Below are 27884 nucleotides of genomic sequence, written 5' to 3'. Positions count from 1 at the left end.
AATAATAATAATAATAATAATAATAATAATAATTAAAAAAAATCCTGAATTTAAGTAAGAAACGAAACTCAGTATAGACACTTTGATTTTCTCTTAGTTTTTAATATTTATTTTCTGGCTAACGTACATATTTATGTAAAACCTGCTCTATATTTTAAGATAATATGAACCTTTATTAATCCCCGAAGGGAAATTCAGGTGTCAAAGCAGCAACATCAGCAAACAGAGTGAAACACAGGAGAGGTAAAGGTATACAAAAATTAAAAAAACAATAATAGAGATATAAAAGATACAGAGTGAATGGGTGAACATAGTGTGTGCAGTCCGTCAATTAATACATGTAATATGTACATATGTGCAGTCTATAAAGTGGTATATAGGATGTATAGTGTAAAGTAAGTGTAAAGTGCGCCAGTGGTTAGAGATCCAAGATGTTTCAATATATTGTAAAAACAAAGCCCATCTAACTAGAATTAGAGAAAATAAACTTTCATTCATGCAACTGTAGCTTTATAGTCTGTCAGTTCAGCTGGATCAGATTACACATAGAAAAAAAAAACACATTAATCCAAGTGTATCGAAGGGTTGAATTTCTCAGGCTGACCTGCTGAATTCAGTCCAGAAATGTTATATGGAGGCAACACAAAGCGCAGAGAGGAGGGAGCTGATCAAACTTCCCTCCCATCAGCAGCAGCAGCAGCAGCAGCACAGTGCTGTGAGTGTATGTGCATGTGTGTGTGTGTGTGTTAGTGTGAGTGCAGTCAGATCGCGAGAAAAGACCTCCCCGGTCCACACTGGTTCAGTGTTTTGCAGCCTTAACCTGTGGGTCGGTGCACCTCGGTGAAAAGCATGAAAAGTGTGATCCAGCAGCTCTCAGGACGAGTGAGAGGACCAGCGAGCTGAACCCTCAGGGTGAGCACAGGTAAGGAGCTGATGTTTTTTGGACTCATGCAAGAAATTTTTGCTGCTTTACTGTTGCCAAATGAATGTGAGACTTTTGAATGTCGTTATGCATATTCTGTTTCAGGTTGGCGGGGGGTGTAACTTGCACTTTATAGCCCCTTGCTATCCTCAACAGGGGGGAATAATGCAATATATTTAGAAGTTACTTCTTGACAGTAAAAAAAAGCTGTTCATTCCTGTTTTACATATTTCTCTCAAAAGTAATTCAAGGCATCTTTAATTAGAATCTGACATATTTTCTTCAGTTGCAGCTCTCAGTCATTTCATTGGTTTTTAATTAGTGGCTGCTCTGCTGGATCTCAGTCATAACTCATCAGGCGTCCTCCCTTGATCCTATTTCCAGAGGGCTGAAATGTCTGTTGTGGCTGTTTTTTATTTGTGACAGTTTATAAAGGGGGAGACTGCTTTAAAATCTTATGAGAGTTGTAAATGAAAATGTGCTGCAGAGTGTTTTAAGAGGCCAATGCCACACAGTCCAAAACCAATTTTTATTGCACAAAATCAGACGTGTATGGTGCAGGAATAAGTATGTAGACATGTTGTCTGTCTGAAATGCAGTTTGTGAAAATGTTTACAATATAGGGGTCTTTAAATGCAGGCCTGAGGCTGCCTATTACATTTTGAAATGATTTAGTCTAGAATAAATCTGTGCAAGATCACAGATCAGGATTTATGACACCATGTGGTGCACTAATAAACAAAAGAACAGTGTTATTGGAATATGTGATATGACATCATGGCTAAAGCTTTGTGCTGTAGGCTTAATGTATTGTTAAATATTACACCACACAAGAAAAAAAACTGCTTTTGTTGTTATTTTCTGCTGGAGGCTTTGTACTTTACCAACCACGGCTGATGATACAATCTGATACCTGCAAACAACACTGACTCACAACACACACAGTACTTAAGCTGAGTTGAGTTAGTTTAAATGGACAAATCAGCCTCCAGATCAGTTTACTGTTGTAGAGGCGGAAGGCATGAAGGGCGGCGAGGGCGAGGAGGACAGAGCCGCTCTTGTTTTTTTTCTAATTGATGGGATTCAGCAGTCGAAATTCCCATCCATATGCCTTTCCTGGAGCAATCTGCAGCCAACTGTGGCAGGTTGTTGACGACGTTACTGAAGTCATGAGGCTTTTCAGACAGAAAAAAACATGGGTGTGTCTGTATAATCTAACATCTCTGGGCTTTAACATGCATCTTTATTTCTGATTGTTATCCTGAGCCTATAATGTCAGATTCTGACTCTTGATTCTGAAAAATAACATCACTAGATGAAGCAGTAAGATCAGCAGATGCTACATGAAGCAAAGTAGCAGAGTGGTGGTGTTGGCTGTGTTTTTGGCCCGCAGTGGAAGAGGTCAGGCTACAGTGTGGTGAGAGGAACCAGGTATGTTTAACAACAGCTGGTTGTTTCTTTAGCATTTGTTCCTGGGAAAAACAGGGGGGACCTAGTATGATGTTTATTCATGATCCTGTTGAGAACAATACAGCTTTTGAAGTAAGATTGAAGCTGCTGTCGGTTACCTTTGAGCAAATATGATAAAAAGTTGTTTTATAAAACGGTCACTATATCCTGACAGTAGTGCATGAGACCATAGACTGTATATAAAGATGGACGACGTGCCTCCACTTCAACAACAAAATATCCTGGATACGGATTTGACGTCATTTGGAGCCAGAGTCTGCGCAGCAGTGATCGGGCGGTGGAGCCACGGTATCGAGCCAAGCACGGCCGCAGCTTGTCAACAAGAGGGTCTCACAGCTGCTAATCATGACGTCTCACCCCCTTATTATAGCATCAAATAACTAATTAAATCCAAACTTATCAGAAAAATTATCACTTGGACATACATCAGTGTGATAAGAACTGCCTAAAATGACAGAAAAAAATATTTGATGTGTACTTTGACTTTTTAGTTTGGCCCGTATCCCATCCGCTGACATGGAGGGGCAGGATTTATGAGCTATACTGCAGCCAGCCACCAGGGGGCGATCATGATGTTTTAACTTCACTTTTGGGGAGCTGTCAGGTCATCCATCTTTATATACAATCTATGCATGTGTAGCAGATAATCTGTGAAAAAAATCATTTCCCTCTGCCTCCTCCCCAAGATCCTAATGGCATTTGCAAGATTTCACACAAATGAAAACAACCAACCAGAGTCAAGCAGTCTGCGTTAGAGACAGCTTGGCTCTGACTGGTTGTTTTCCTTCGGGCATGTTAAAATTTTGCAGATGTCATTAGGAGCACCAGAGGACACCGGAGGACACAAGAGGACACAGAGGAACATGATTTTTTTCACAGATTATCTGTCTCATGTACTGCTGACAGGATATGATCACAGTTTTATAAAATAACTTTTTATCATATCTCTCAAAGTTACTGTCTGCAGCTTTAAGTATGTTGTTCATTGACAGATGTTTACCCATAACTCCAATGCATTTCCAACTAATCCAAAGGGTTTTTAAATGATTTATTTAGCTTAAGAAGTAGGAGAAAGTTGGAGATACATTGTCAAATCTCCATTGTGCCAGAAACTATAAGTATTTTTTTTTATGTTACCCATAGACAGATATGTCAAATACAAATATTTCTATTGACACCAGTGAATGGACCTTGTTCTGTAAGACATGAGGAGTTGTCCCAGTGCCCTTGTTCTGTCTGTCAGCCTGCACCACAGTGGACATGGGAATGTAGCACCTGTCTGTTAGTGCTGAGCTCCACGGTTTAGTGTGTGTATACGCAACGAGGAGCTCTTGTCTTCAGGAAGATAAGACGACCTTGGTCGGACATCGAGGTCCTGATGTCCAGTGTGGCACCACGGTGTGATTTGGTTACAGCCAACTCCGGAGGGACCTTGAAATGTTACACAGCTTTTAAAGATCAGATTCCTCACATTGTGTTACACTCCCTCGGTATTCAGAGGACATTTTCAGCCATCACAGACGAGACTATGGACTAATTGTTCATGGCAGCTTTGCTTCCTTGTTTGACTAAGCTCTTCTTGTAATTTGCATCAAATGTCCTGTTGCTATTTGCCTATACTATGCAACATGTAAGATGTTCCTGCTTATGTTCAAGCTGGAGGCACAACGTTTTTAGATGCAACAAATTGATTTCAATGTGAGAATGTGTATTATTCTCACTTTCTGTTTCTTTAATGAAGTCTGAACAACGAATATAGCAACGACAAAGAAACAGAACGGATAACAAAAAATCAAATAAATCATCATCAGTCATGTTGTTAAGTTATCTGTAACAATTAGGGTTTTCAATCGATTCAAATATTGAATCGCGATGAATCAAAAATTAATCACACCCTTTTTTTGATCTATTCAAAATGTACCTTAAAGGGAGATTTGTCAATTATTTAATACTCTTATCAACATTGGAGTTGGCAAATATGCTGCATTCTGCAAATGTATATATCTATTTATTATTGGAAATCAATTAAAAACACAGAACAATGACAAATATTGTCCAGAAACCCTCACAGGTACTGCATTTAGCATACAAAATATGTTCAAATCATAACATGGCAAACTGCAGCCCAACAGGCAACAACAGCTGTCAGTGTGTCAGTGTGCTGACTTGACTATGACTTGCCCCAAACTGCATATGATTATCATAAAGTGGGCAAGTCTGTAAAGGAGAGACTCGTGGGTACCCATAGAACCCATTTTCATTCACATATCTTGAGGTCAGAAGTCAAAGGACCCCTTTGAAAATGGCCATGTCAGTTTTTCCTCGCCAAAATTTAACGTTACTTAGTAATGTTATTTAGCGTCCTTCGCAACAAGCTAGCATGACATAGTAGACACTCTAGCTTTAAAACTGAGCCCGCTACAACCTGAAAATCGCAAGTTGTGTTAATGCTTAAAAGAAATAAGTGGCGTTAATACAAATTTGCGTTAACGTGCTATTATCGTGTTAACTTTGACAGCCCTAGTAACAATAGAAAAGTTAAGCTATCTCTGTCAGCTCTTGTACTGCCATCTGGTGCATTACAAACCACTTCTAACCGATTAGACTGTTATCAGACCTTATTAGTTGCTATAAGCCCCATAGATGTGGGTCAGTAGGGGCCTACTACACCCACTGGTAGGTTTTATCATCTATTCACATGGTAGATCACCAAAAGAAGTTAAAAAAGAACAGACCGTAGTATGCAGTAAGTGTTTTTGTTGCCTAAACCTAAAGAAGCCGTTTTGTTTGTGTTCAAAACGTAACGCTTCATTCAGTTTGACGTGTTTTTAAGTTTCACTATTACAACATGGTAAGCTTAGTAGGCCTCTAATGACCCACATCTATTATGCTTACAGCGACCGATAACGCCTATTTAATGGCCTGATAACAGTCGAATCAAGTGCCACTTAAAAGAACCCAGTTTTTAAACAATCCTGAAAGAGTATTTGCTCATTTTGTTCTTAATTCTTAAACACACTCTTTCCATGTCAGCTCTTACATCTGGTGCCCAGTTGTTTTGTCAGTTACTCACTCGTCTCAGCAGCAAATCCACTAATGGAGTGACACTGGATTGAAATGTGAAAAAATGTTCACATTAAAGCTCAGACAGCGAACGCCCGGCTGGCACACTGACTGTAGCACCATATTGGAAAAGACTTGTGAGAAATGTCTCATTTACTCATTGACTTCACTTTGCAGGCAACGAGTAGCTGTTAAATGTCGCTCTGAATATTGATGTCAATTCCAGTCTCTCCATCAGGCTGTAATGTACGGCCTGATGTATTGAATTGATTTAGACTCTGTGATAGACTCTGTAATCTGAAGGAGCCCTTTGTTTGTTGAATAAAAGTCTGTATGTGTCTGGCTGGTATAAAAGTGTCTGTTGTTGTCTGTCAAGTGAACTGTGCTGTCTCATGTCCTCAGGTGGACTGTAAACCACTCAGATCCTCTTCTCTTGTGTTTAGTTGATTCTCCTTCTCTTGGGCCTGAATGTCAGTTGTTATTGAAGAACTTTGTCATGATAATTTAGATTACGAGTTTAAAACAAAAATGTTCAGAAGGGCTTTACTTTCATGAGAGATTCCTTCTGTTATCATAATATATCATATGATTTGTACTTATTGGCTTCTAAAGAGTTATATAACACGTAGATTAGAGCTGTTGCATCATTGTAAACTGAATATTTTGGGGTTTTTTCGACTGCTAGCTGGTCCAAATAAGACCTTTGGAGACTTTTTCTGTATTTACATACGCACAGAGTTAGGACCAAGTCATTGTTTTACAAGTCCCAAGTAAGTCTCAAGTCTTTTCACTTCTGAGTCTCCTTAGTCAAGTGCCAAGTCAAGACTGACAAGTCCCAAGTCAAGTGCCAAGTCCTAAACTTTGAGTTTCAAGTCCTAAACAAGTCATAATGAGTTCTTCACCAAATGTAATGCCATTTGCGTCTCCGACTATAATTTTCAACCTACACGTTTTGCATAATGCAATTTGATTTTTGTTGAACGCCACATAGATTTTTTGTGCGAGTAAAATTATCTTTGGTATCATTTTTTCCAACTGGCGCTCAGTAACGTAATGTTAGTTCTTCATGTTTCTCTCCTGCAACTTGACTGGATGCTGTCGATGGTTTAAACAAAGTGAATCTGGAGAATGAATAGCGTTAACGGGGGAATGAATCTATTTTTTGGCACACTTTTTAAATAACATATTTTTTAATCTTTGGGGGTGAAGTGAAGTCACGAGTCATTGGTGTTAAAGTCCAAGGCCAGTTGCAAGTTGTTTTTTATTTTGTCAAGTCGAGTCTTAAGTCATCAAATTTGTGACTCAAGTCCACAGCTCTGCATATGCATATAGGTATACAGTATACACATAAGCACAAAGTGTATGTATTTGTAAAAAGTAACTTTAACCAACACAAGAAGTGTGATGTGAAAATGGAGTTGATTCAGCACCTCACTGTCACAGTTTCAACAAAAAATTCTAAGTTTCACATATGAAGTATTGATTGCAGATCTGCTTTTATTGTGTATATTTCCATATCGATGTCCTATAGACAGAACATATAATGTAGACATGTCTGAATTTCTCTTTGCAAACTCACATTGAAGGTTTACATTGCCTCTCTGTCTCTGTGCGTCTCGTCCTCCTCCTGTCCGTCCCCAGGCCGTCAGTAGGGAACCATGTGCAGCTCCCTGAGCCCCAAACAGCCGAATGGCCCCGGCCTCACAGACATGCAGCAGTATCACCAGTGGCTGGCCAGTCGACACGAAGCCAGCTTGCTGCCCATGAAGGAAGACCTGGCCCTCTGGCTCACTAATTTCCTCGGTAGGAAACACTCAGATCACATACATGCATGACACATCTGACTATAATTCTACTTTCCTAAATACCTTTGCTTCTCAATATATCACTGACTACACTGACAAAGTGGGCCTACGTCTTGTTGAAATGTTTACTTCAATCGGTTGGTATTTGCTGTATCATAAACAGGTTGTATTAGAACAATCTTGCAATACACACATTCATTTCCTACAAATTTTGCTAACAAATACAAGCTGCTGTTGCTGATTCATTCAAAACACTACTGTCCTAGAAACAGCTTGGCTTTGAATCTCCTCATCTTCAACATTAATTGAACTATTGCTGATGTAAACACCTCTGCAGGGGAATGGAATCAATCTGAACCTCATTACAAACTATTTTAAGGTCACTATTGAATGTGTGAACCAGTTTCCCCGTTCACACACTCTCCCATAAATCTTCCTCAATTGAATAATGGCCGTCATTAAGAGGGTGGAATGATGCACAGCCAGTGGTGGAGGATAAGCAGCAGAGGGGACATCAGCAGAAGCTTTGTGCAAGGTTGCGATTGCATAATAAATCCCCCTGTGTAGCATTCCTCTTAAACAGCGCAGTCACAAAACAAATGCATGAAGCACTGAGGATCTGATTTGAATTTAGAGACTCAAATTTAATGCAGAAAGTTAAGTTTCGTGCTAAACTCAGTGATTTATCTGAGCATTGGGAAAATGACAATTTGCAGGTTTAACCGCGGCACCAGAGACCAACCAGTGTCCACACAAAAATGTTCTTGTTAGCAAACCCAAATTCTTCCAATTCCTCCACCGGAGTAGGATACAATGTAAGAATTCAGCAATTGTTCATTGAATTTCCAATAGGCTAACTGTCTGTTATCTAGCATTTTATGTATCAGCATTTTAAGATTAGTTAAAGAGTGTATAGTCTTATTCACCTCATTATTTAAGGGTTCTCTTCAAACTTTGCTTTTGAAATATTTGTAGCTGCACTTTATATGGTTAAAATTATTCTCCCTAATGTCTTGGAGTTACTCCACGGGACTTCCTGCAGACTGCACACAGTCCAACAATAATCTCTAAAATCAATTGGGAGCCAGTTCAGTTCCTGAAACTGACTCCTGCCTGTGTAAAACAACGTCAGTTATCTCTGGCGGTCTGTGTGTTGAACCAGCTGAGCTCTGGTCGGCTGTAGTGAAGGATCAAGGACAAAAAAAGAGAGCGTCCACATGTGTGCAGTACATACACAGTATTGAACCCGTTTGTTGATTTAAGCCACGTCCTGTGTGTTCATCACCTTAAAGCTGAAGTAGGCGAGATTGGAGCACATATGATTTAAAAGTTATTTTTATAAAACGGTCGCTATATCCTTACAGTAGTACATGAAACAGGTAACCTGAAATAAAAAACATGTGCCTCTGTGTCCTCCGGTGTCTGCAAGATTTCACTGACCGGAGGAAAACAACCAGTCAAAGCTGACCTGGGATCTGCTGTCCAGCAACCGTCTATGAGAGACGGCTGTCAATCACTCGCGAACTCCGACCAAATGGTCAAACTAGGTTTAAGGGGAGACACCCAATAGGGTAAAAAAAATAACTAATAGATATCACCATGAAAGTCCCCCAGTTGAGTACTTACATTAAGGCAACTATCTTTTGTACTGCAAGTTTTTTGAAAATGTATGTTTAAATTTGCAAATGATATATATATACTGTATATATATATACTGTATATGGCTATGAATGGTATATGAACAAACCCCTCTGTTAAAACCTTCAGAATATAGACCGGAATGAAACTGGAGAGTTTGGTGGATGTAAGTGCTACTGAAATGGAGATTTCTGGCTCAGAGTCTGAGAAAAATCTCATTTTGAGAAAACAACCTTTAAAGGGGCTTTAGAATCAGAAATTGCTTGTTAACAGTGACACCTGTGGCCATTCAGTCAACGACAGTCAGCGTCCTGTTGCTCGTGCTTGTGCTCGCACTACGTAGACGCGAACGAGCATCGGTCAAAACAGTGAGGCGACACACACGAGACTGAACGTGATTGACAGCTAAAACCACAATATCACTATATATTTCACATGCTTAGCAGCACTTTGTTAGTGTTAGCCAGCTCGGGGTCCGATTTGATTCCCAAAACCAAACGAAGGTCCCTCTATGAATTGAAGGCCCGGCTGATGTTGATCCTAGTTTTCCCCCCGATGTCGGTCACATTCCTGTTTTGCAAGACTGGCTTCACTAGATATAACTTTGGTTTTTATATGTGGAGTTTGTGTTGGAGTCTGAGTTGTGGTGGGGGCTGGTCATTTGTTGGCGTTAGCGGACTCCAATTCTAAACGAACATTAGCTATTGTTGAAAGAAGACATGTTATGGAAGCAAAATAGCCCAAAATTGCAAAATTGACGAGTGCATGAAAAACTATGTTGGGTGTCTTGCCTTAAAATTCGGAGAAAGAAGGCGCTGATATGCTCAGCAGGGGTTTACAGTTTCAGGTGGGAGTAGTGGCGGTTCATAACGAGTCCACTGATTGAGTGGGAGGCGGTTGCTCGGTTCTACTGATGAGTCACATTGCTGTTGTGATGGGAGGTTGAAGCAATTTATAGGAGTGAGTATTTGAGTTGAAATGTTTCTCTCGAAGCCCTCTGGAATATATTTTCCTCACACGGCGAGGAGCGAGGGAGAGTTTGAGCGTATACGACGGGAGCTCACTGAGTATTTCTCAAGATTTCAATCTCTCTTTTCTGGGCTCAATTACAACATTTGGAACTCATTAAACGTCGAACCCCAAAGACCCCTCCTCCTATAAGAAACAGAAAAGGGGATTAAAAAAAAAAAATCTCTCCGGTTTCTTTCCACAGACACCCCCCTGCCACCACCTCCTATTTCACAATGATCTAACTATGAAGGAATGGTCCTCTGGAAGTCAGTCAACTGGACACCACATGTTGATCACCAATCTATCTCTGCAACCGTGCAGGATAATGAGGCATAATGTGCACAATCAGATGCCCCCTTTCCATGTGATCTTGTCTTTGCCACCCCCACGGTGTCTACTACCAGAAATCCCCCTCCAGATTCCCCCAAGTCATGTTGTAATATGTGAACATTTGGCTTCTGCAGAGCTGCCTAAACCCAGCAGCACAAGCCAAGCTCAATAAGCCGAGCTCAATCAGCCAGGCGGTTTCTGTGTGTCCATCAGGTTCAGCTGGGAACGGACTGGAGAATAAATTGTATTTCCTTATACTGTACATATATTTTAAAAATGAGCATTTGTACATTGAATTTATTGCTGGATTCTTTCTTTATGTGTCCCCTGGTCAGGTCTGGAAATCACCGCGGAGAGTTTCATGGATCGCTTAGACAATGGCTTCCTGTTGTGCCAGCTGGCTGAGACACTACAGGAGAAGTTCAGGCAAAATACTGGAGACCTGCCTTCCTCTGGCAACAGCAAGGTACCGAGAAACCTGAGGGTTACAGTAGTCTGGCAGCATTATAACGGTTACAGTGAAAACACTAATCTGGGAGCCAAATCTTGGCTGAAATAGTTCAGTGATTCGACAGAGGATTGATTCGGAGAGGGGAGGCAATCACTGTGGTCCCAATTGTTTAAACAATCCTCCTGTTAATTAGAAAAGAATGTGAAATTCAAACATACTAAGTAATACGTGTTTTGTTTTTAAACTCAAATCCATGTTTAAAGGTACAGTGTAGTAGGATTTGGTGGCATCTCGTGGTGAGGTTGCAGGTTGCGACCAACTGAGTACCTCTCCGCTCACTCCTCACTTTCCAAGACAGCGGTAACGTGAGCCGCCGTGTGCAAAACCGTGGTAACTCCATTCGCCTCACTCAGAGGCCATCCTTACCAAATGGTGCCTTCAAATGAAACTCGTGAGCTCGTGTTTACAACATGGGAAGTCGTGTACACGATATGCTTCGAGTGGTTAAGTCGTGAGAACACCGCTGCTAAGCAATGGCTATATTAATGTTACTGTTGCGTCTAGAAGCTACAGAGGCTAACAAGCAAGCTAAGCTAGAAAGTGGGTAACATAATGCAGTAAATGCAAAGGCATAATGAAAGAGGGAAAAGATGAGGCTGTTGGAATTATCAACATTTTCCTCAGACATATTATAAAATTATGAAGAAAAACAATATACGACTAAAATTACAATATATTAACTTATTGTGCACCGAAAATTTATTTCCATGGCCTCCGCCATTTCTGACGTCAAACACATCACAACTTGTTAACTCGGAGCTTTCAGAAACGTTCCACTTTCCACAAGAGGGAGGCGTTCATATGGACTCGAAACATGACCCCATTTGAAGGCACTAATAGTAACACTACTTCAGGAAGTCAGATGGCAGGAGAACTATGGTGACCTTCAGGTAACGTAAAAACATGAAAGTCTCTCTCTAGAGCCAGTGTTTGGTTTGTCCATTCTGGGCTACTGTAGAAACATGGCAGAGCAACATGTTGGACTCTGTGAAGAGGACCCGCTCTCTGAAAGGCTCATTCTAAGCTAACGAAAACACGATTCTTAGATCCAGGTGATTATACACTAATGAAAACATAGTTATGAATATTATATTCCATTTCTGCTAATAGATCCCCCGAAATGTTACACACTGATCCTTTAATATTGGTTGTCTGTATTGCCACATAAAGGATCCCTTGAAATCCTGTTTTTCTGCATAATTCATTGGGACCAGACTGCTTCAAGACAACAGTATTGAAGCTGTATTGACTTTCCCATAGACAGCTATACCCTGATATCAGGTTTCCCTCAATAAGATCAATAAAATCCACACTTACAGAGTCCCTTCTCAAAGATATCGTAACCTTTGGAGAGTAACAGAGAGAGAGAGAGACACTCTGAAAACTTAAAAATGGAAAATAGTATTACATTTGATATCCACCCTGTCCTTAGATCTTACTTGTTGATTGGCTTCATCGGCTCAGCAGCGACCATGAATCCCAACTTTGCTAGGAGCTCCATAATTTCAGAAAGCGGCGCACAAAGGGTGGGGGATGGGGGATGGGGGCCTGCAGCCTTCAGCGGGGCAAAAAAAAGAAGAAAAAATAAGGCTGGCAAGGACGAATTAACTGATGGGGCCCCACATCCCCTGTGAGAATTGGCAGAACTACGTTCAATTTTCATTTCTTGTGAGCCCTGAGTGAGGGTTTAATGATTTTCGTAAGATTAAAGGGTAACCTTGCAAGCCGTAATCGTATATTTTACTGGATCAGTGCTCAAGAAAACAAACCGATCAGGGTACAAATCCTTAGATTGTATCAGTTTCAGAGCTACTGCAAGAAGGTTTGATGTCTTCAGCTTCTAAAAATATTGTTCATGTATTTCCACATAAAAATAAAATTGTCTCAGACTCTAGTGCTGAATATGACAGAAGCATTATCTTGCAGACATGAATACACAATACCTGTAGTATCTATAGGAATCTGTGCTAACTTAAACATTGAGCTGACGTCTGGTGCTCAGTGGGATCATATGTTTCTAACGGAGGGAAACACTGATGAGTTTCTGTTCAGAGGAAAGGAAGCAAAAGACTCTTTTGTTGTCTCGTGAGTGAGAGTTGTTGATGTTTGCACTGGGGCATTACTGTGCTGATGACAGTGAGTCTCCTGATCTCAGTGTGAGCGGAGCAGCACAGATGTGAGGAAATGCTTGAGGTCAGTGACCGTGGGACGGCAGAGGAGCCGCTGAAATAGAGGAGCCTATTGATCGTGGAGGTCAACAGGCAGAGAGAGAGTCTTGAGGCAAGATACTAAAAGAGAAAGTGGTCGACGCTGACCTACAACTCAGGCTTTAAAAATCAAACACAGTTGCATTATGACGTTTTATAGTTTAACTACTTATCGCTCACATTAAGCACTTTCAGTTTAATGAGCCATGAAAGATGAATCACGTTCTCCATGCCTGATACGTCATCTTATGTCATCCTAAGTGTATGTTTCATATCAAACAATTGTTTCTTTATCAGCCTATCGTGGCACTTACAGTAAGCTGTAGTTGTTTACTGTTGCATTTCACCACTTTAAAGAGAACTTCCATCTGCTTTAAAGCTCATTATAAGTTGTGTGCGCAGCGGACTAAGTGATTCCAGAAGAGACAAACAATATACCCCTTTGTAGATGTTTGTCTCTTTGCACATCTTCCCATGTGTTTGTTTACATCAGTCAATATCAACTGCAGATGACGGAAGATGATATTTCTTTCTCGTCATATGACCGTCATGTGCCAAGTTCAATACCACCTCAATAACTGTTCAAATGTATTACCATACTAACGAAATTTAAAGCAAAAGTTCAACATTTTAGGAAAAACGCTTATTTGCTTTGTTGCTGAGAGTTACATGAGAAGATTGATATCACCCTCATATGTCCATTAAATGTGAAGCTATAGCCACTTAGTTAGCTTAACTTTGCACAAAATAATAGAAATGGGGAAACAACCTGCCTGGCTCTGTCAAACGGTAACAAAATGTGCATACCGGCACCTTTAAAGTTCACCAATTAAGCCATTATATTTAAAGTTATAATATGTAAGATTTTCGCGTCTAAAAACAACTAGATCTATTTTGTTTAGTTGTGTACTCACATTGTCCCAAATGTTTCCAACAGTGTTCAAACCCAAATCTGTAATTTTATTCAAGGTAATAGTATGTTTCATTTGGTCGCCTGTCAATGGCGCCATATTCCCTTTACCCTCTCTAGTTGCTCTAACTTCCAGGGACACATGGGAAACGCCAGATGATATGTCAGAGAGTGAGGAAGGAAGTCGGCGAGCCACTCTAATGTTTGTATTGCTCACTCGTGATGGAGCACGATTATTTATTCCGGTTTCTGCGTGTTCTGTCGACAAAGCTGTCCCCGTAGATGCAAACGTACAGGTGAACCAAACGACCCAAGACGATAATGGGACAAGAGGAGAGGTACAACCATAGACTGTATATAAGAAGTGGACGTAGTCACCGTGATGTCACCCACTGGTTTGTAGACTGCTGTTTTGAAGCCTTGATTTTGGCATTTTTGCCATCGCCATCTTGTTTTTTTGCAACCAGAAATCAAATAAGAGGGTGGAGCTAAGTACAACCGAATGCTGAGTAAGACATTTTTAGGAAACCAAAATGTGACCAAAATTAACTTTCATGAACTGAAAGCACACTGTGAAAGGGTTAAAGTTGTAAGACGAAGACACGGACAACGCCCAGACCGGTAGTAGACTCATCTAATGGTAACTTAGCAAGTTAACGTTACGTTAGCTAGCACTACTTGCGGCTATTTCATTAGAATTAAATGACATAGCGTGAATAAACGTGAATAAACGTGACTAAGCGTAACATGAATAATACTTTAATAGTCACATCAGATACATTTTCACTTTCAATGGTTGTTTAACAATGAAGACAACAACTCCCATGATCCCACTCTACTTCATGACCTTATCAAAGTCCGTCTTTTGTTATTACTTTGATTGAAAGACCCCTAGCAGCTGAAATGACATACTGTGCACAAAAACAGGGGTGTAAAAATGATTGGTGAATGATTGTTGCACAATCTTCTCATCTAACTCTCAGCAAAAAAGTAAATAAGCGTCGGCCTATTTCCCAAAATGTGCAACTATTCCTTTAAATGGTGCATGTACAGCTGTGGAAGTACAGATATTGAGAATCTACATAAATCATTTATAATCTTCCTGAGTGAAAGAAAATTATGTGATTTTAAAGCTAAGTACTTCCTTATCCTTTTCCTTCGTTCCCTCGAAGCATAATGCTTTCCAAAAGTTCTGCGCCTTCTGTGCAATCATTATATATGTAAAGGTGCAGATAATTGAGCAAGCCACCACAGAAATAACAACATGTCATTCTGATTTTTAAATCAAACAAAACTGGCAATATGGTCGACATTACTTCTCCAGGAATGCAGAGTAATTCAACAACAGAAAGGATCCCAGAAAAAGTCAAAAGGAGAGCCTGGAAAGAAAAGAAAAATACCCACAAAAGCCTGCATATTTCCAGCATGAGCTCATTGCACCTTTCTCATAGCACAGACGCACATATCCTGTATAAAACCACAGCGAGGCGCATAAATCTCCCCCGAACAGACCGTGTGGGGGCTGAAACCCATAAGCATGTCATTTGATCCCAAATCATAGAAGGCCTGGTAAAGTAGACCCGGTTTTCTAACCCGCCATCTACCATATTGATCTGCACGGAAAAGGTCCTTGATGCTGAGCTGAAAGCAGCAGATGGAGAAGAAATCAGTGTAGATAAAGAGTGTGTGGCTCTATGTGTCTAATGGAAACTCTGGGGGCTGGGCTGGACAAGTCAACCCTGGTGGACGCTTGTTTTCTCTTTGTCAAAGTTTATGTTCAGTTCTGTGTCTATTCATCAATTAATCATCTCAGGTTCATTTGTGTGTAGCGTACATAAAGACATCTACTAACCCCTCTGTGTATCCAGCAGAGTATTCCCAACCGGAGGATACCATGTCGACAGAGCGCTCCCTCCGGTTCCTTTTTTGCACGGGACAACACAGCCAACTTCCTGGCCTGGTGTCGTAAGGTTGGAGTTGGAGAAACGTGTCTGTTTGAGTCAGAGGATTTAGGTGAGTCTAAAATTGTTCTGCCATAAACATCAGGGGCCTTATTCACACACACATGAGAATACTCTGAGAGAGCTCCTAACTTCCTGGCTTAGGAGTGATTTTGGAAACTTCTCAGAGCAACTCTGAGCAGGAAGGGACAGAAACTTTTGACATCTTCTTTTAAAAAGTGTGATTTTTTACATTTTTTATTTAACCTTTATTTAACCAGGTGAATCCCATTGAGATTAAGAATCTCATTTTCAAGGGCGACGTGGCACAAAAACACTCAGTTACAGAAAACACAAAGGGAGACAAACAAATGAAAAGAACATAGCCAGGTAAATTTAAAAATATTGACATCTTAAGGAATCTGCTCCCAATTCTTTCACCATTGGTTGATCGGTTGATTGGTTGATCAAAAAAAGAAAGAAAAGAAAAATGCACTATTAGTGATACTAGGCATAGAATGGACAGTGAAATCGATAGGCCTAATAATAATAATAATAATAATAATAATAATAATAATAATTATAATAATAATAAACTTTACTTAAATAGCACTTTTCAAAAACAAGTTTATAAAGTGCTTCACAGACATAAAAACAGAAAGTACAATCGCAAATTAGTAAGTTCATTGCAGCCAAGAAATAGAAACATAGATAAAAGACAATGGATACAATTGTATATTATTTTTATATACTATATACATTTATATTATATATATTAAAATATTGAATTAACTGTCGTTCAATGTTTGGAGAATATTTCTCCTACCTCTTTGTCTTTCCGCCATTTCCTCCTCTGCTTAAAGAGGACATATTATCATACATTATCAGGTGCATACTTGTATTTTGTTTCTACTAGAACATGTTTACATGCTTTAATGTTCTAGAAATGCTTTATTCTTCTCATACCGGCTGTGCTGCAGCACCTCTTTTCACCCTCTGTCTGAAACGCTCTGTTTGAGCTCTGAAAAGCCCAGTCTGCTCTGATTGGTCCGCTGGCCCGCTCTGTTGTGATTGGACAAACAAACCAAACTCTTCGGACTCCGTTCCAGCTCCGCTCTAACTAGCTTTGATTGAGAGCGTGCCAAACTATCCGTTATACAAAGGTGGTATTTGGTGACATCACCACGTTACGGAAGAAAAAGGCCGGACTTCAATCAAGGCGTTTCAGTCAGTTCAGGAGCAGTGTTTCTGTGGGGGAGAGTAACTCCCTTTGGTGTGGACTTTGGGCATTGTAACTTTCAGACCTTTTACATGCACAAACACAATACATAACACACTAAAGGAAAGGGGAAAAGCACAAAAGCATAATAGGTCCCCTTTAAGAAACTTTTAAGCCTTTTAAAAGTCCTCCTCCCTACTCCTTACAGTGTTTCACCTTAGGAGCTCTCTTAAGGGCTAAGATGCTTTGTGAATAACTTTTATCTTTACCAGGATCTAGTCTTAATGATAAGGGGAAATTCTTATAAAATGTCATAATTCTAAGAATTTTCTTAGAATTTCGTCACTAGGAGCAACTCTTCATACGAGGAAGCTTTATAAATACAGCCCCAAAACACTGGAAAATCTGAATAGTCTATAAACAGGCTTCAGGTACAACACAGCCAGTCTTTGGCTGTCACTGGCACTACCAGGGCACTGGATTCAGGTTTCTATCTCCTGTGAATGGCGTGATTGTGCAGGTAGAGTATCACAGGTTGGACTGCTTTCCTCTCCTCCCCCCCCCCCCTGAGGCTCAGAGGACTCACATCATCAGGCTTCGCTTCAACTCCTCTGGCATTCACACAAAGCTCACAAGGGCAGCAGTCCGCTGGGAGCAGCTCTACCTGACGATAAGGGGGACGTGTTGGTGCATCTCGAATACTGTTCTCATGCACAAAATGTCTGGAGTAAAACAAAAGGGAGCGCACCAGACAGAAGGGTGTGAGTTAGAGAGAAAATAGGCCAACGCTATGCAAATGTTTTCCTCAGCCCGGAGTCTGCTCGCTTCCTCATTCACTCACTGTGTTATCTGTGTCGCTCTAATCTATTGCAAGGATTTTTTTTGTGTTATGTCACTGAAACATGCTCGCTCGTTAAGATATGCCTGGACTGAATATTGTCCTTACAATTAGATGTACAGTATGTGACCCTGCCAGCTACAGGAATACCGAGAATATCCGTACATTCCTGTAATTTATGACTCATGGCTGCTCGACCATCGCTAAGCAATTTCAACTATGCAAATCATTTCTGGAGGCCGAGTCACACACACAGTAAATCAACTTCTCAAGCAGTGGACACGTAAAATGTTGTGAATTTAGAAAACAGTAACAGCTGACTTCTTTCTTTGTCTCTCTTTCTTCTGTTATTTCTCTGGATGGATTAATCAGTCCAGCAGTAGTGGAAACAACACCAGGTTTGCTATCATGCACTAGATATTTTATGTATAATGCATGATGTGGTGTGTCACGTCACATGTATCGCCCATCTTGTCTCACTGTCTGATCATATATTCGGTGACACCGAAAGCCTCTAAAGACAACTCAAGTCTGAACATTTGGGATGAACAGGATTGAAGAGGAGAGGAACACTTGAATGCATGAAGTTCATGAGCTCATTTTTATGTGCATCGTCACCATCACACAGCCACTCATCCTCACTCATTGCCCTTTTCCAGATACTATACAATGTCTATTTACTGTGTTACTAAAACTTAATCTCTTCCTGTAGTTCTTCATAAGCAGCCACGAGAAGTGTGCCTATGTCTTTTAGAGTTGGGACGGATAGCATCACGGTATGCTCTTGCTTTTTATATTATCTCTTTGTTTATTTTCTTAATTCTACACTTGTGGAATGACATTACTCTTTGTTTTCTAGGTACAACGTGGAGCCTCCTGGCCTCATAAAACTGGAGAAAGAGATTGAACAAGAAGAAAAAGCGCCTCCATCACCTCCACCACCTCCATCACCTCCATCACCTGTATCCCCAGCTCAGCCCCTTCCTCCATCTCCATCCTTATCTCCCTCCCCGTCTCCTACTCCGTCTCCAACTCCCACCAAAGTCAGCTCCAGCAAGAAAAGTACCGGGAAGCTGTTGGATGATGCTGTAAGTTAGCAGCAGTTAATGTCTGCTTCTACTTATGATATCCAGAGGGAAACATCTGTAATATCTTTGTGTGTTTTACAGGTCAGACATATCGCTGATGACCCTCCCTGCAGATGTCTGAACAAATTCTGTGTGGAGAGACAGTCACAGGGTCGATACCGCGTCGGGGAGAAGATGCTTTTTATCCGGGTGAGTTTAACACAATAAGGTTTACATGTATACAGTTCAGTTTCAGTTTATACACAACACAAGACATAATGGAGATATGTGAAATTGGAGCCGTTTCAAGCTTTGACATATTTTTATAGCAACTGCTGCCTTAAGCTCTTTTTGAGAACAGACACAGATAGAGACATTTTTATAGTGTTATCAATTTCATTCCATACCTGTGGACCTCTGCAAACTGCACTAAAGCTCGTACATTTAAGTCAGGAGCGATTCTAGGATCAGACCTTTAGGGGGGCTCAGCCCCTGACTGGAAAAAAATTTCAATTTAAAATTAAAATCCTGGTTTCACATTAATAGTATCCTCTGTATGAAAGTTCAATTTTGTGCTACTTGTACTTCACTACTTTTCAGAGGCTAAAATTGTACTTTTTATTCCACTATGTTTATTTGACAGCTATAGTTACTAATGACTTTAGGGATTAATAATCATATAATCAGCATCATCTAGCCAATCCATCTATCCAAGGGCATTAAAAGAAAGTTAAAATTAGCTCCATTTTGACCTGCAGCAACATGAAATGTTATATACACGTCAATGCGTATTAAAACACTGACAGGGAACTGCCTACAATACTTTTACATGTGTTCTGTTATTTACATTTTGCTAATAATCTTTTTGTACTTTTACTCACGGGAAAATTTTGAATGGAGGACTTTTAACATTGTATACACTATAGGGCTGCAACTAACAATTCATTTCATTGTCGATTAATCTCTCGATTATTCTCTCGATAAATCGATTAGTTGTTGATTGTTGTTTGGTCTATAAAATGTCCGAAAATGCTGAAAAATGTCGATCAGTGTTTCCCAAAACCCAAGATGACGTCGTCAAATGTCTTGTTTTATCCACAACTCAAAGATATTCAATTTACTGTCATAGAGGAGAACAAAAATCTGAAAATATTCACATTTAAGAAGCTGGAATCAGAGAATTTTGACTTTGTATTCTTGAAAAATTACTCAAACCGATTGATCGATTGTTAAAATAGTTGGCGATTAATTTAATAGTCAACAACTAATCGATTAATCGTTGCAGCCCTAATTGTATAGCTACTTTTACTAAAGTTAAGAATCTGAATACTTCTTCCTGCTTCCTAATGTACTTCTTTTACTGTTTGTTAGCTTATTGTCCAGCTTTGCATCACATTATAAAAGAAAAACTTATTCTGCAAATGCTAGATAAATTGAGTAAAAAGTACAATATTATCCTCTGAAATGTAGTAAAGTAAACATATAAAGTTGGTAAATATCAAGTGAAGTGCCAGTATCTATAAACTGAACTGGACATTTACTTTTTGTAGTTTATTAGTCTACGCGTGTTATTGGGTTGATATATTTTTACAACATAACACAAGGACAGACAAAAAAACTCAAAATGACACAAGTTCACATTTTTTGCTAATCAAATTTTATATCAATTTTCCAATCAGTTTGGGGTTGATAACAATAAGGTCTCACACTGCAGTGGAAACCCCTCTCTATTCACACAGCATATGGCCGTATGTTGATACTTTGGGATGAAAGTAAGCCATTGTGTCTGGAGAGCCCGCCTTCGCTGTGAGGTCTCATTTACTGGTAATGGTATTCCGACTATGTCCATCTTCAGCCAAACATAATGTGGCTCACTGGCTATAAAGGGAAAAAAAACTCCCACACATTTCCATATGTTAGTACTTGGAAAATATTTGACTAAGCTTCATCACCCAATAGTGGCAGTTGCATTAATTACATCTTATAATCACAGTGAATCTATCAGCCCAGGAAAGGTTACTGGACTCTCTCTGAGTGGAGGGATGAAGGATACCGGAGGAGGATAAATGGAGGCTAACACAGATTAGAGAGGTAGCATTGGTCCTCTTGGGATCCTGGTTACTTGGCAACCCACAACCAGGATTCACACCTCTAAGAACATGATTCATGCCGACGGTATGTTTCGGATGTTGAAAAGAGAGTTTACTCTTGGATGTCCTCTGCTGTCAGCCCATTATACTGCAACTATATATATATGTCAAATCTCAACCAAATCCCAGTAATAATAAGATTTGTATGAACAAAGCTGTTTTGTAACATTAGTGCGGACCATAAGACTCTAATTTCCTGCTATAATAACATACTGCGTAAATCTGAATATTTATCATCCTTTGATGCCTTTCAATGACTGAACGTTTCAGTCTTCACTGTGTTGCTGAGCAACCAAGGACAAATGGTGAGAAGCTCACAGTGTTGGTCCAACGCAATCTGCTATACAGTATAATCTACACCACCTTGCAGAGACCAAAACCACAAATCACAAATTTGCCTCAAAGGGCTGTATATCTTTCCTGTAAATAATGTAGTTTTCCTCTTCTATTTCTTCCTTTAGTGCTGTTTTTTACATTAGTTCTGTTTTATTGCCTGTTTTATTCTATTCTGATATAAAATATTTGTTTATCCATTTTCTGTGTGCTTAGCGTGGAGGGGGGCTTCATTTCATTGTGCTATCCTGCTTTGAATAATGACAATAGAGCTGAACCTTGAGTCTTTACAGTCTGTACAGCATACGACTCCCTCTATGTGTAGACCCTTGATTTGGATAAGAAAAAACTCCCCAAAAAAAACCTTTAATGGGGAAAAAAAGAAGAGGTATCCCTCTTCAAGGACAGACAGAAAGGAACTAAATCAGTGGTTCCCAACCTGGGGTCCGGGCCCCCCTGAGGGGAGCGCCAAAGATCACAGGGTGCGCCAGGATTTGTCTGCTCTGAAGTTGTCAAAATTTGATTTGCACATATATAACTAAAATCATAATAACACACTTACTGGATAATTTATACAAAAGTCTGTATATAAAACTATTTCAGAATATATATTTTTTGCTAATACCACATTCTGTTTAAACTTTTTATTTGTGCACAGTTGCAGATAAAGATCAGGCTAGACTAATGTTATTCGTATTATATTTGTAGAATTAGATTCCAGTGGTAGCTGCATAGGATTGTTTCTGACTCATGTGATCCAAACATTTTCAATAAATCCAGAGTGTTGTAAAGTCCAAAAGTCAACATTTATTGAAACAAGATGGACGTAATCATTTTGACGTTTTATCTAACGAAATATTCTGCTTAAATCCATATTTGTTGGCGTTTAGCCTTTCAAAAACATTTTCACTACAGTCAGAAAACTGTTAATACTGCTTTCCTGCTTGTCGCTCACAAAGGAAGGCCTGCACCTGTATTAACGGGGCGGTCTAGCAGCAATCTAACACCAGAAATTACATTTATTTAACCACAATAACAAACAATCTATTTCCACTGAAATGCTATTATAATAGAAAATTAAGTCATTACAAAAAAAGGATCATATTATGTATCTGCATTTGGTTGGCGTATCAACACCAACATTTTATTTGTGTTGACAAAACTGACGGGTTATATTCATTAAAGAAATTTGATTTAAATCAGGGCTGTCAAAGCTAACGTGATAATAACACGTTAACACAAATTTGTTTTAATGCCACTAATTTCTTTAACGCAATGTGTGATTTTTAGGTTGTAGCGGGCTCAGTTTTAAAGCTAGAGTGAAGGTCATGGTATCATATAAAACTAGAAAACCTAAGGAATCCATTGGTACCAACCATGTCATACTAGCTTGTTGTAAAGGAGGCTAAATAGCAGTCCAAACTTGCGCTAAATTTTGGCGTGAAAAAAACAAACTGGCATGGTCATTTTAAAAGAGGTCTCTTGACCTCTGACCTCAAGATATGTGAATGTAAATGGTTTCTATGGGTACCCACAAGTCTCCCCTTTACAGACATGCCCACTTTATGATAATCACATGCAGTTTGGGGCAAGTCATAGTCAAGTCAGCACACTGACACACTGACAGCTGTTGTTGCCTGTTGGGCTGCAGTTTGCCATGTTATGATTTGAGCATATTCTTTATGCTAAATGCAGTACCTGTGAGGGTTTCTGGACAATTTTTGTTATTGTTTTGTTTTGTCATTTAATACACTGATTAACTTTATTCAAATTCATGATTTTTCTCTAGGATTTGTTATTTTTTTAAAGGGTGATGATGATGTCAGAAAATGTTGGGGGAGGGGGTGGGTGGGGGTCAGCTTTTCTTAGATACAAGTGCGGGTAGGTTGGAAACCACTGAACTACATGTTGTATGCACAGAGTAGACAGAATTAATAGTAAAATTACACATGTGTATTATCATGCGTTATCATGTGTTCTCACAGTATGTGAGATACATCATTACATCATCAGGCCAAAGCCAGTGTTAAACCTCTGTTTCTTTGTCTGTCAGCCAGCTCTCTTCACAGTCAAAATGCTTTAATTAAAATGCCTCAGATGGTTTTACCCTCCTGCAGCTGCCTCCACTGAAAGGCATGAATACGGTGAGGCCAAGTCAGTGTCTGTAGGCCGCCGAGGAGCGAGGACAACAATGGCATGCAGTGCACATAAGAGTGCACTCCACAATTATCTGTACATGCCAGAGAGACTGACCTTCTCAGCTCCTGGAATAAATGAGGTGGTTGTAGCCTCAATGAGGGGGCAGAGTAACGTCGCAGTGTTTGTGAGAGGTGCTGTCCGAGCTCAGCCTCGGGCCTCCGTCCTTCTCTGGGCTGCAGAGGAGGAAACAAGGGTCTGGTCCCAAAGCAGCGTGATTGAAACCCCTCTGCATCACACAGGTCAATTAACTCCACAGTCACAAAGCCTGAAGGCCCGGTCCTGGTGATTGGAAGCACTGCCCCACCAGTGCCCTCCTGATTGATTCTGTTAAGAGGCTTATAAATGTTGCATGTTATGCTGCTGGAGGGCAGAAAGCCTCATATCTGGCCACACTGAGGTGACAAAATACCCTTTTTATCAAATGATTTGTCTGAATCATTCTCCTACTGTTTGTGTTTTTAAAGATAGCATCACAATAGTCTTCATAATAATCTGATTATGAGCTTTTTGTAGTAGAGGTGTAATGTCATGTTAATGAGGGAGGGGGGTGATAAGGCTCCATTGTGAGGCGGACATGTTTTATGTACACAGCCTCTGGGGAATGTGAGTGACTGAGCATCCAATATATCAGAGCCTTTTATTTCTTCTTCTCTTTATTATAATGGCCAATGTTGCCATGGTAGCCAACCTTGAGAATGTGTGGTAGACGGCATCGTTTTGAAGCAAATATTGCAGATTGAACGATGAAAAAATACTCCATTTAATTTCTTGGTGAAGCAGAGTGTCATTTTTAGGTGTTTTCCAGTGATGAAATAGCCATTGTTTGAATATTTTAGCCATGCTAACGGCCTGACTGTAGGGATGGCAATGGCGGTCTGTCTGTAAGAGTCAGTCACTTTTGTCAAAAGACACAAATATCTCAACAACTATTAGCTTGACTGCCATGACATTTAGTGCAGACATTCATGGTCCCCAGAGGATGAATCCTCTGACTTTTCCTCTCCTGCCACCATGAGGTTGACTTTTTGATCCTGAAAAGTTCTTTGGAAAAGTCTTGATAACTATTTGATGGATTGCAACTACATTTGGTGAAGACATCCATGTTCCCCATAGACTGTACAGTATAGTGTATCTTGTCATCGTGACATCACCCATTGGTTTGTGGACTATGGTTTTGAAGCCTTGAGTTTGGCATTTTGGACATCACCATCTTGGTGACACGAGAGGGTGGAGCAAAGTACAACCGAACGCTGAATAAGACATGAGACACATTATAATTAACTTCCATGCACTTCCCCATTGGCTTCACTTTTCAGACCCCTGAGTTGCCCACTGATGAATCCTAATGACTTTGGTGACCCCTAACTCCTATAGCACCACCACCAACAGTTCAACATTTTCATGTATCCAGTGAAATAGCTCAACATCTGCAAGATGGATTGGCACAAAACTTTGTACAGAAGTTTCCGGTTCGTTGATGATATATCCCAATGAGATCCCTTGACTTTTCTTCAAGTGCATTTGTGGTTTTGAATCAAATATCTCAACAACTACTGGGTGAATTACCATGAAAATTGGTACAGACAGCCATGCCCTCCTCAAGATGAATTGTAATAACTTTGGTGAATTCCTGCCTTCCTGCCTAGCGCCATTATCAGTAAAAAAAAAAATCCAATACATACTTTGGTTTATGACCAAATACCTGCAAAACTAATGACATTCCCAGCAGTCTCAGCTGTGTTTATTGCTAAATAGCAAATGTTAGCATTGTTAGCTAAATTAAGATGGTAAACACTATACCTGACAGTCTCACAGTGCCTCTAGCATGGCTGTGGAGGCTTGTTTGTTATGTAATTCCATTAATCAAGCAGAGACGCAGAGAAGCAGCCTAATGCTCAATTTGGCATTAGGCTGGTAAGAGATGGAGAGAGCTTCCCTCCAGGGACATCAGCCAGTCTGAGGCCCCCAACATCAATCAACCACCTCTGACATCAGAGCCATGCTCAACTGTTCATTCAACTTCTGCCTGAGAGGCAAAGTCTCAATCAGTGAAATGACATTAGTCCTGTAGAAGGAGGGGCTCTTCTTTGACACATCGACATCAGCATCGACACTATAATCCTTTCTCTCTGCAGATGCTGCACAACAAGCACGTGATGGTGCGTGTTGGTGGAGGCTGGGAGACCTTTGAGAGCTACCTGCTGAAACACGACCCGTGCCGCATGCTCCAGGTCTCCCGGGTGGAGGGCAAGACGTCCCCCTTCGGCAGCAAGTCCCCCAACATCAAGGACCTCACTCCCGACAGCTACCTGGTGGTGGCAGCCCACTACCGCAGCAAAAAGTGAAGACATGAGACTGAAACGTGCCATTCATAACAGGATCACTTCTTGCCATTGTTTACTCCCTATATAACATATCCCTATCCTTATACATATTATGGCTACAGACACAACTGCGTTAATGGAAAGCAAATGGATGTTTGTGAGCAGATTAATCCTGGAGTCACATTAGTAGGCCCTTAGTAGTTTTACAGAACTGAAAAATATGTCAATCATTACAATAGAATATAATTTAAATTTAGTCGCTGCACCTGATTCGACTGTTCTCAGGCCTTTAAATGTGCGTTATCGCTCGCTATAAGCATCATAGATGTGGGTTAGTAGGGGCCTACTACACCTACGTTGTAAAAGTGAACGCGAAACTTAAAACCAACACATTTTAACACGATTTAAAACTACATGAAACATGTTTTGAACACAAACAAAACAGCTTCTTTAGGTTTAGGTAACAAAACTCCAACTTCTTTAGGTTTATACAACAAAAACAAAAAAATAAAATAACTATGATCAAAAGTAAAGTGAAACTTAACACTTGTGAAGACAAGGACTATGTGTTGTTGGTTTCACACAGGATACAAACCCCTGTCTCCTGGGCAAAAACCCTGTCGCCCCCAACCTCCATGCCATATTATGGACTTTCATGCTGTCTATACTACAGCGCCTCATTTCCGCTTCTGCTCCTGTCATAATTACTACGGTTGCTAGAGGTCGCTGTCATCTTCTTTTATTCCTTCTTGACAAAACCTACTATTGGGTGTAGCCGGGCCCTACTGACCCACAACTATGAGCCTTATACCCACTGATAATGCTCATTTAATGCCTTGATAACAGTCTAATTGGCTGGTTGATCAGGTCTACAGTACCTGGCTGTATTTGTACATGTTGACAACTTTTTCTGAATGAAATTAAGTAAGTGGTGGAGGTTTCAGGCCCTTTAAGAAGCTAGTCTTCCTTGGCAACCTGGTGTGTGTGATAGTAGAAAGCAAGTAGACATTTTCCACGAAGGCAATGTATTGATTATGCCCCTTTTTTTAATTTGCCATTTGGCTGATATTGTTATCCTAACTGCATTACAGTACATTGAATACACGAGTGGCTCTAGTGGGCAGCGCACTCAAGTTTCAAACTGAACTTTAACTATGACATTAGAAAAATAAGTGGAAACTTTACTGTCCAAAGAAATGTAATTTACCAAGTCTTTACATGCTAGTCCACTGTATAGTACTCTTGTAAAAACTGCCAAAACTTCCCTAGAAACCAAACGTTGTAATCTTTCTTTTTGATGTTATTTTTTTAATATGCTAAGAAATGAAAGCAATGCTTAGACTGTTTACATGTTGAGTAACTATTATGAAATGCATTTTTATATTATTATCATTTTTAATAATTCTTCATTATTAGGATAACTCCTGTTTTATATAATTTCTATTGTAAGAACATGTACAATCACCTGAACAACCTGCAGTATGTCGTTAAACAGAACCTCATTGATTTATGATTGATAGTAATACTGTAGATTTACTCATTTGAGGTTCTGCAGTTCTTCAATTTGTTGCATGTTACTGACCTCTAGAGGTGGTGCAATAATTGAAACTTGATAATCTCTGTTTAGTTTCTTACAATTAATAGATTTACATCATTCAATGAATTAATTTGTGCAACTTTTTCCCTGGATTGGAAATGAATACGTAGGTTTGGCATGAGATCATTAGCTATGCCAACAGGCTTGTATGTGAAGTCCAATTTCTGTTTTTAGATGTACATTTTCAATAAATTCTCAAAACGTAAATATTAATAATTTGAAATATCTATTTTGTAAATATTTTCGGTAGGACTGGGAAAGTTTTCTGACCTAAAATCAAAACCTTACGGAGGAGTCTGCTTTGGAATTTAAACCTTTTTAATATAAGACTGAAAAATATTGGTAAATGT

The 27884-nt window shown here is 39.9% G+C and overlaps 1 protein-coding gene across 2 annotated transcripts; it reads left to right on the top strand.

Annotated features, from left to right (window-relative positions):
- Positions 1-735: 735 nt before the first annotated feature.
- Positions 736-27750, top strand: gas2a (growth arrest-specific 2a). 2 transcript variants are annotated; one of them, XM_074632695.1, is made up of 8 exons: positions 736-922; positions 7097-7258; positions 10575-10705; positions 15739-15880; positions 18577-18640; positions 18724-18952; positions 19034-19141; positions 25749-27750. In XM_074632695.1, the coding sequence occupies exons 2-8, from the start codon at positions 7114-7116 to the stop codon at positions 25956-25958; spliced, it is 1029 nt and encodes a 342-aa protein (XP_074488796.1). In that variant the 5' UTR covers positions 736-922; positions 7097-7113; the 3' UTR covers positions 25959-27750. The 2 variants fall into 2 exon arrangements, with proteins under 2 accessions (XP_074488796.1, XP_074488795.1); XM_074632694.1 differs by having other exon boundaries at positions 737-922; positions 15736-15880.
- Positions 27751-27884: the final 134 nt, after the last annotated feature.

The sequence above is a fragment of the Sebastes fasciatus genome, chromosome 4 (assembly GCF_043250625.1).
Source record: "Sebastes fasciatus isolate fSebFas1 chromosome 4, fSebFas1.pri, whole genome shotgun sequence".
Classification (NCBI taxonomy): domain Eukaryota; kingdom Metazoa; phylum Chordata; class Actinopteri; order Perciformes; family Sebastidae; genus Sebastes; species Sebastes fasciatus.
The sequence above is the reverse complement of the archived record's forward strand: the minus strand, read 5'-3'. Positions and strand labels throughout refer to the sequence as shown.

What these genes read in the sequence shown, in the direction of transcription:
- gas2a (XM_074632694.1), top strand. Translation starts at nt 7,114, where the DNA reads ATGTGCAGCTCCCTGAGCCCCAAACAGCCGAATGGCCCCGGCCTCACA. An exon ending in CTGGCTCACTAATTTCCTCG is followed by an intron (nt 7,259 to 10,574) that starts GTAGGAAACACT and finishes TCCCCTGGTCAG; the next exon opens with GTCTGGAAATCACCGCGGAG. An exon ending in TTGGGACGGATAGCATCACG is followed by an intron (nt 18,641 to 18,723) that starts GTATGCTCTTGC and finishes TTTGTTTTCTAG; the next exon opens with GTACAACGTGGAGCCTCCTG.